The 9,530-nt window shown below is 50.1% G+C and overlaps 1 protein-coding gene across 1 annotated transcript in view; it reads right to left on the reverse strand.

Annotated features, from left to right (window-relative positions):
- Nucleotides 1–8,610: 8,610 nt before the first annotated feature.
- The window catches only part of Atg101 (autophagy related 101), a 10,965-nt gene continuing 10,045 nt past the window's right edge, over nt 8,611–9,530 (reverse strand). The window contains exon 3 of the mRNA XM_013018741.1: nt 8,611–9,309. Within this exon, the coding sequence (XP_012874195.1) occupies nt 8,905–9,309 (405 nt within the window). The 3' untranslated portion in view covers nt 8,611–8,904. The remainder of the gene's footprint in view (nt 9,310–9,530) is intronic.

Consider the following 9,530-nt stretch of genomic DNA (forward strand, 5'->3'; position numbering starts at 1 on the left):
TTAACTCAGGGCTTGGGTGCTGTCCCTGAGCTTTTTTGCTCAAGGTCTTGTGCTCTACACCTTAAGTCACATCTCTGCTTACAACTTTTTCTTTGTTGGTCATGGGACCCAGGGCCTGGGCACTGTCCCTGAGCTTTTTTGCCCAAAGATAGCATTCTACCACTTTAAGTCACAGTGCCACTTCTGGTTTTCTAGTAATTAATTGGAGATAAGAGTCTCACTGACTTTCCTGCCCAGGTTGACTTCAAATCATGATCCTCAGATCTCCACTTCCTGAGTAGCTAGGATTACAGGCATGTGCCCCCAGCACCTGGCAAAAGTATTTTCTGGTGTTGGAGGCATGGCTCAGTAGGTAGAGTGCTAGACAATGAGCAAAAGCCACAGATACAAAGTTCAAGTCTTGGTCTCAGACCTAAAAAAAAAAAAAGAAAAAAGTTTTGTTTTCTTATTTTTATTTATTGGCTCTATGTGTGAGACATTTACCTAGCGAAACATTCATACAACATTAATGTATGTACACACACACACACACACACATGTGCATGTACAGTAGGCCATCCCTCTCCTCACACAGCAGGCTCTCCAGCCCAGGAGAAAACCACTCACCACTTTCTTCTGGATGAGCTCCTTGTTTGAGGTGGAAGGGTAGTGGCAGGATAGCAGGTGGTCTGGAGTCTCCCCATCACCTCCCTTCCCAGATCCCCCAACTGCAGGTCCCTTCCCAGCACCCCAGAATTGGGATAGGGATATGGATGCTCCTGGCCAACACCTCCGTTCCCCAAATGTCCTCTTCCCTAACATTTCTGAGAGTCCATCTGCATTTCCCCCAGTTCCCTGGCACTGTTCCTCTGCCCCTTCTTTAAGTGAGGGTCTCTGAGGGCTGTACCCCCATCTCAACCTGACCCTTCTCACAGCTCTGTTCTCCACCCCTAGCAGCATTGCAACCTAGAACTTTCCCTGCTGGGATTCCAGCCCTATAACTAATTGCCACCTAACAACTCCTCTTGGTTGTCCCTGCAGTCCCTGGGGATTAGATTCCTCAGCCACCTTTCTGCCAGTACCCGTCTTCAGCAGCCATGGGTTGTTTTATGACCACTTAGCATATTTACCCAGGACTAAACAGACCCAGGTGTTTTGTTGTTGTTATTGTTTTGCTTTGGTATGTTTTTTTATGTACCTGTACTGGGGCTTGAACTACTCAGGGTCTGAGCATTGTCCCTCAGCTTTTTCAATCAAGGCTGGTGTTCTACTACCTGAGCCACAGCTCTGCTTACAGCATTTTAGTGGTTGATTGGAGACAAATCCTATGGACTTTCCTGCCTGGGTGTGCTGACTTCAAACTATGATCCTCAGATCTCAGTCTCTTGAGTAGCTAGGATTATAGACATAAGCCACCAGAGCCCAGCTTTACATAGGCCCAGATTTGATAAGCAGACATTCCCTTTCTTTGGATCCTGTTATTTTGGGATATACTCCAGTCCTAACCCAAGTAGAGCATGTCACTAAGGTCTACAACAATCCAGCATAGCACTGCTTTAGGGTTAGCACAAGTTAAACAGGCTTACTCACAGCAGACCCCAGGGCTTGACCATTGTAAGCTGGGGATGACTCTCCTCTTTCCTGATATGGAAGCTGAGAGCCATAAAGCCAGCATCCTACCACATGTTGAGACCCAATAAATCAACAAGCACTCTCACTTGTACATGTTTGACTTTCCTTTCATCCTAACCAAAAATGGCATCTTACTGCCCCAGTCTGAAAATGAAGGAATCAAGGCACAGAAAAGTGAGGCACCTACTCAGGCCACATAGTACACAGAATTTAAATCCAGGCAGTGTGGTTCCAGAATCCTTTTTCTTGATTGCCAGGTTATATTGCCTGGAGCTCAGACAGGCAAGCAGAACCAGGCTAAGTAAGGAGAAATAAACTGTTCTCATGGCTTGGACCCTGAATCATGAAAGGCCAGAAGTCAGAATTATTCCTAGATAGTTGTCACTTACATGAGCCAATAATTTCCCTCCATGTAGGTGGTAAATTCAGACTAAAGAAGTCCTAAAGGAAGTGGCACTGTGGCTCAAATGGTAGCGCACTCACCTTGAGTGCTCTAAAGAGCTCAAGGATAGTACCCAGGCCCAGAGTTCAAGCCCCACAACCGACCAAAAGAAGTCCTCAAGGATAACTCATTCTCTCACTGAGGGGCATCACCACCCCCTCATTTGTCTAGGCCAGGAGCCAAGATGTGGTCCTGTCTGCCTCTCCCCCATCCTCATCCCTCACATGCAGCTAACAACCAAGGCCTGTATCCCAAGCTCTGGTGACTACCATTTTGGTTTTTTTTCCAATTGCCTCCTTGCTTCCTTTTTACTTCCAGCTTCTCCCACTCTCAAATGGATCCCAAGCTCCCAAAGACCCAGAGCTTAGATCCATACTACTTTTTCACTCAAAGCTTCCAGTCACCAGCCATCTTAGATAAACAGCAGCTCCAGGGGCTGGGAAGGTGGTAGAGTGCTTGCCTTGCATGCATGAGGCCCTGGGTTCAATTGCCCAGTATCACATAGGCAGAAAAAACCAGAAATGGCCCTGTGGCCCAAGTAGTAGAGTGCTGCTAGCCTTGAGCTAAAAAGCTGAGGGACAGCGCCCAGGCCCAGAGTTCAAGCCCCATGACAGGGGGGAAAGAAACAGCTCCAATCCAGGCTGTCCCTGCCACCCTCCCCTCTGGGAATGGTCAGACAGGAAAATCAATGCCAAATGATAATTACTGCAAAAAGCCTTTATTGGATAGAGAAGCACATTATCTATTGGATCCTCACAATCCAATTGTCATTTCTATTTCATGGATGAAGATACTGGGGTTCAGTACACAAAATCCACCCTCATCTCCCCTAGCACTCTGCTCAGGCTGGACTCTGTCAAGACACCCCATCAATACTGGTTGAATGAAGTGGAGCTCTTGCATATACTGGCCACAAGGGGACAGCAGAGTGTTGACATGAGAGTCACTTTCTACATCTCACATCTCACCTATAGAAAGTCTTGGGGGAGGGAGGGGGAAAGAAAGTCTTGGGAGGCTGGGAATGTGGCTTAGTGGTTGAGTGCTTGCCTAGCATGCATGAAGCCCTGGGTTCCATTCCTCAGTGCCACATATACAGAAAAAGCCAGAAGTGGTGCTGTGGCTAGAGTGGTAGAGTGCTAGCTTTGAGCAAAAAGCAGCTCAGGCACAGTACCCAGGCCCTGAGTTCAAGCCCCAGGACTGGAAGAAAGAGAGAAAGAGAGAGAGTGGGGGAGGGAGAGAGGGAGGGAAGAAAGAATGAAGGAAGGAGGAAGGAAGGAGAGAGAGAGAAAGAGAGAGGGGGAGGGGGAGGGAAAAGTCTTTGATCTGAAGGGCTGAGGCAGGAAGGGGAATGACCACACTGAGAAGACAACGGGGGAGAAGCCTTGGCTGGAGTTGCTATTTTAGCATATACCAGAAGCAGGTCAACTGGAAGAGAGTGAGGGAACAAATCACAAATATCCCTAGTCAAGAGCTAGAAGCAGACTGCATCCAAAGTATTTATTTATGGTATATTTAATAGCAAGTCACAGAAAGTGATTTTCCAATGTTGGGTTTCTGGGGGTACCAAAAGCCCTCAAGTAGGGACAGATCACAGGGCTGTCAGATCACTGGTGCCCTGCCCAGGCAGAACAGGACTGCACTCAAAGGCCTGGTGGGTGTAAAGTCAGTGACTACTACATCAGTTAGTAGGTGAGGCCACTTCTGAGCACAGGGTACACAGCAGTCACCTAGCATGGACTTCCCAGGCTCACACTAGGAGTCCTTCAGAAGGTGGAGGGGAGCAGCTCAGAGGAAGTAGTGGGTGCCAGGATCCCAGAACGAGGAATCATCAGAGTCCAGATGTCTCGCAGTCATCACCTGAAGCACCAGGGCAGCAGCTGCTGAGAGCCCTCCAGGATGCAGTTCACACGTGGCACAGGAATCTGTAAGAGATGGCCCCTCCCACTGTGGCTGGAGGGAAGTTGTACCGTTGGAGGCCAAGGAGAAGATGGGCTAAACTCTGTAGCCTGTTCTAGCCCAGGATGAATAATAGGCTGAAGGAAAGTTAAGATCTCAGCCCACATGTGGTCCCAGTCCCATCCCATGTATAGCACTGACTAGTGCCGCTGTCTGGGAGCTCAGATGCCTGGTTTTTCTTGAGACTTTTAGACTTGTACCTTATTCCCACCTCATTCCCAGCCTGAGCCTGAGGTGGGGTGATATCATCCACTTCCAAATTTTCTAAGCCCTTTCAACCTCATTCAGTCCAATACCTTGATCAGGGCCACAGTTCTGTAACAAACTATTCAGTATCTTCCCCTGGGAACACTTCAGTCCTCAGCAAGTCCCACTCCTCCACCAAACACTGAGCTGAGGACATCGAACCCCTATCTGTCCCCAACCCGTCACAGGTGCGAGCAGACATGATGATGCTGGGGACAGACTGTCCTCCAATCATCCCTAATACCACAGGAACTTAAACAAAAGGCCAGCCCTTCCAGTTCACCACCTGGATCTTTCTTGTCGATGTTTATTCTAACTAATCTCTAAACCCTTACCCATTCATCAGGCTTAGGCCAGGAAAGCTGAGCCTAGCTGGCTAGGAAATGGCTGGCATCAGGAAAACTGTTTTAGCAGCAGGAAAGTTATCAGCAGGGGTCCTGGAAGATCAGAGACAGGACAAACAGTGACACAGAGACTTGGGCTTGTGCCCTGATAAACTACATGCCGTGTGTGTGTGTGTGTGTGTGTGTGTGTGTACATATGCACGCATGAAGGCTCCTTCTTTGGAAGAGAGGCATTTTACATCAGCATCTCAAAGAGTGGTGGGAGACATCAGGGGAAGAGAAGAGGGACAGAGCAGGAAGGACACCACCATAAGTCCAAGCCCTGGAGGCCCAAAGTCCAGTTCCAGCGCTGCCATTCACTTGATCAGGTCTCTTGCTTCTGAGTTTCAGAGCTGTTTTCAGAAGTTCTGGGAAGGATTCTCAGAGGTCTGGAGACCCTCTATCTCACTGGGGAAAGATAGAGAACACAGGGTGGAAAGGGAAGAAGACAGCACATGAGTCAAGCAGAAAGCTGAAAGGACTGGAAAACAATGTAGAGGGAGTTCTTTGCTTTTCCAGGCCCAACCAAGTGAGGTGGGAAATGACCTTTGGGTACAGCCAGATGCCCTGCTGCCAGGAACATTCAAACACACACAAGAGTTGGAGATGGCATCTCTGAGAAGTGGGCAAGTCATAGGGCTTGTGTAGCCCAGAAGCCCCATCTAATAAGTGTCAATCCTTGCACTGCTCTGCCAGGATCACACATTGTCAGCTTCACAGCTACCTTAGCTGCACCTGCTCACACCCTTGATGACTGTCCCTTCTCAGCCTCTCTTCACAGCCATCCAATAGACTCTCCTCACAGGTGAACTGGGACCCTGTTCCTGTCCTGGGCAAGCAGGGGGAGGGATTGAAAAAGAGAGGCAGACATAGCCAGTCACTCCCAACAAATAATACCACTACCCACAGAAATCTTACATACAAGGCTGAACAAGGAGAGGGACAGTGCAGGTCTGCCCCTCCCCCACCCAGCCCAGGACTCTGTAGATGGCCTTGGCCTAGAGTTACTTGTCTTCTGGGCCACCCAGGCCCTTCCCTCCAGATGGTTCCTGTCCTTGGACAGACAAGAGACAGGAGACCCACACAGAGCCCCCACAGCTGGAAATCCTCAGCCCCACTTCCTGGTGGAATGTGCTCTTGAAGCCCCCCAGCTGCCTTGAACCTTTCCAGTCTCACACCACACAAAGCTCCTGGCTCTGGGATACAGGAACCTGGGAAAGGGATTCTCGGGGTAACCCAGACATCTGAGATACCTCAGCAGGAGCTACAGTGAGGAATCTCGCTCTTGGGGGTGGGGGGACGGGATAGGAAAGACATCAAGGAGAGTTCAAACCCAAAGCGGGTAGTGGTTCCTATTTGAGGGCAGGGCCCAGGAAACCTAGGTGGGGAGCCTTAGAGCCTGGTGAGGCTGAACAGGTGCAGAAGATTGGGTGCTGGGAGGTCTCCAGAGCATGCTGTGGTCCTTTCAGACTCCCTCCTTTTTGATATATCTGCTGTGCCCTCTCCCACTTTTCACAGTGGCCATCTGTTCCTAGGAAAAGGACAAAGGGGGAAAGGGACTCAAGTTGGGGTGGAACAGGCTGGCTTTAGCAGACCTGGAAGAGAAAGGAACCTTGGTAGCTGCAACCCGCCTTCTCCTGGACTTACCCAGAGGTACCCTTAGTATAGGTAAAGGTCCCATCGTGTCTCCCCTTCTCCCCCTCACCTCTTACTTACTATCGCATCTGCCTGTGCCCAGGGCTTCTCACCGGAACGAAGCCCAAGAGTTTGAAGGATCCTCTGTTGGGCAGCATCAGCAGCTGCCCCCTGCCCAGCGCACTCAGGACGCAAGGAGGAGGCCTCGGATCAGACTGGAGCGCTCGCTGCCTGGCACCTAGGAGTCTTCCTCACCTTCACTGGCACCTCCAGGCTCAGCCTCCCGGGATGGGCGCCACTCGCGAGCCAGCAGTGCCGTGAGCCCCTGGGCACGGAGGAGGAGGCTGCTGCCCAAGAACAGGATCCCGCAGAGCACGAGCAGAGACAGCACGCCCAGCACTGCTGCCTGCACTGCGCGAGGCCCCTGGCTCTCCGGAGGCTGTAGGGGTTCCCCGGACTGGTTGCAGCAGCTCAGCCAGGAAGCCTGGGCCACTGCGCCCACCTGAGAGCCGTTCATGTTCCCAAGGCTGCTATCCAGATGTGCGGGAGCTCAGGCTGGTGGGTGGGCCAGAGGGCGGACCGAGGCATAGCTGGGATTCAAGGGGGCGGATCTCAGGAGCCCTGCGACCTCACTCCCAGCTCAAGCTCCTCGCCTCCTAGAGGACTGCTCTTCCCCGTTCTTCCCCGTGTAAACCCGGTTCGCTGGACAGGCAGGGCTCCTTCCTAATCCTGGTGCATTTCTCCTAATTCCCAAGGCGCACACATGTACCTTGGCGACCTCAGATCCTATGTCACCCAGGCTCTCTTCCCTTGCAAAGAAGGCCAAGAGCTAACACCTCCTTCGGGACTATCCAAAGCCTATCCCAGTTGCAGACTGGGAATACTGATCCACTAGGCAGGACTCAGGACCAAAAAAAAAAGTTTCAACCCAGATGCTGGTGGCTCACACCTATAATCCTAGCTACTCAGGAAGCTGAGATCTGAGGATCACAGTTCAAAGCCAACCTGAGCAAAAACTCTTTTGAGACTCATCTCTAATTACACACCAAAAAAGCCTGAAGTGGAGCTGTGGCTCAAGTGATAACAGTACTAGCCATGAGTAAAAAAAAGCTCAGGGACAGCCCCAGGACCAGCACACACAAAAAATTTTTTTCCCAGGACCAAAGTTCAACACTGCTAGATGCCCCCACTAAGATGACATAAACCAGCAGCCTAAAGTATGTGGGTGATGCACTCTTACACTGGGACAAACAGACCCATGCTTCCCCTGGATTCCAGCACATGGAAGATGGAACAAGGTACCCAGATTTCAGGACCTACCCCAACTCCTATTCTCCTGCCTCACTGGCCAAGGAAAGTCCTATTTACCAATAACAGAGAGCAGATCTGAGCTAAGCTGCCAGCATTCCTATCCCTACCCCAGGGGAATCACATATGCCAAAAGGACAGCCCATAACCAGCTGGGTACCATATAACTCAGCCAGGGAGTGGGAATATGGAGTCCGGATGCAAAAAAAAAAAAAGCAGAGAGCTTGGAAAGCTGACATGGAAGCAAGACCTTCCACCTAGATCTCCAGAAAAAATCTGCAGCAAGCTTTCCATCCTCTTTTCAAAATAAAGTCACTGGTAAACATCTATCAATCACCTATGCCTCAGAAGGAAAGAGGAAGGAACCTGCCCTGTAACAGGCCAGCCATCTAGAGACCTCCAGGATGCCCAGAAACCACGAGGAGGACCTCACAAAACCTCAGACAGCAAACAGCCATGGACAAGGGTGGCATGACCAGGGTAAAACATACTAACACTTCCTGGCCATCCTGGCTACTTACCTGCTCCAGGACACTGAGCAATACCTCCCCCCACTGTTCATTCCCTCTGCACATGCAACTAGTCAATGCAAAAGATTGAACAAATCAATAAAGCCTAGCATATAATAGATTGAGTATGCTTGTGTAAAATTTGTGTAAACTACCAAAGCAGTGCCTAATAACAGTGAGAAGGCCCAACCTAGACATGTCACCAGACACCACAACTGCGAGCTAGCCAGTATCTTCCCAGTTACCTCACATTAAAATGGTTTTCTAGTGTAAGTCAGGACCTGTGTGTGTTTCATAAAGACCAAGACATTCCTGGATTAATCACAATCACATCTGAGTTGTAACACATACTTATGTGAATGTCCAACAAAGCTGCAAATTCTATCTTTAATCCTATTCCCCTCCTTGTCTCAGGTTGGAATAAATGCCAACACATATCTGTGTTCTTCACAGGAATGGCAGAAAGTATAAATGCTTCAGAGCAGGACACAGTCCAAAGGAGAGATAGTTGAACCCAAACTCACATCTCAACTTTATTCACCAGCCTTAAGGGGCTCTGCTGCACAATGCAAAAAGAAGAGGGATTCCCCCCCCTTCCCCTTCCCCAAAGACTACAGGCAGAACCTGATCATCAGCAAAGGTAAAAGGGATGACCAGAGGCTGGCTACCATAAAACAAGGAAGCCAGGGGCTACCCTTTCCAAGTCTCATCAATGACCCAGAGTCAGTTCCAGAGCCCCAAAGGGCCTGACAGTACAATCTTCAGAAGCCAACATCTGAGAGCCATTGAGGATCTCCCAAGGCTCCAGCAAGGGCTACAAGGCAAGGGTGTCTTTGATAAGCCTGCGCATGGTGGTAGTGACTGAGGTGCCCAGAGCGTCAGTGATCTGAAAGGAGATTTTGTACAGGTAGGGCTGCACATCCTTCAAGCCTGTGTCAAACACGTTGTCCACTTCTGACTGCGTGGGCATCTTGGGCAGGTACTCATGCCGGTTCATCACCTCCACAATGTTGATGATCTTCTCACAGAGCTTCTCACCCACCTTCTCCCTGCAGATCTGGCGCTCTTGCTCTGTGGCCAGGGCCACCACATGCACCTTGACTGTCCATACTTCCCATGGGATGCACTCATCTGAGAAAGGCCAGCGAGACTTCTTCTTCTGATAGAACTCCAAAGATATCTGCCCCAGCCCATCACCACCTGAATTTCGAAGTGCATCCTGGGAAAGAAGGTATAACAGATGAGCAGGCCCAGGCTCTGAAAAGGTTCATCCTATACCCTAGGGAACTAGGTTCTCCCAATTTGATCAGCCCTCCAGGGATGGCAGGAAATGAGACCCAAAGAGGATAAAGGATTTAATAAGGTCATACAGCAAACTCTAGCCTGAAATTGAGATTCAAATAAAACAACACTTGTCTCCTCACTCAGCACCCCCCCCCC

Source organism: Dipodomys ordii, unplaced genomic scaffold (assembly GCF_000151885.1).
Source record: "Dipodomys ordii isolate 6190 unplaced genomic scaffold, Dord_2.0 Scaffold42, whole genome shotgun sequence".
Classification (NCBI taxonomy): Eukaryota; Metazoa; Chordata; class Mammalia; order Rodentia; family Heteromyidae; genus Dipodomys; species Dipodomys ordii.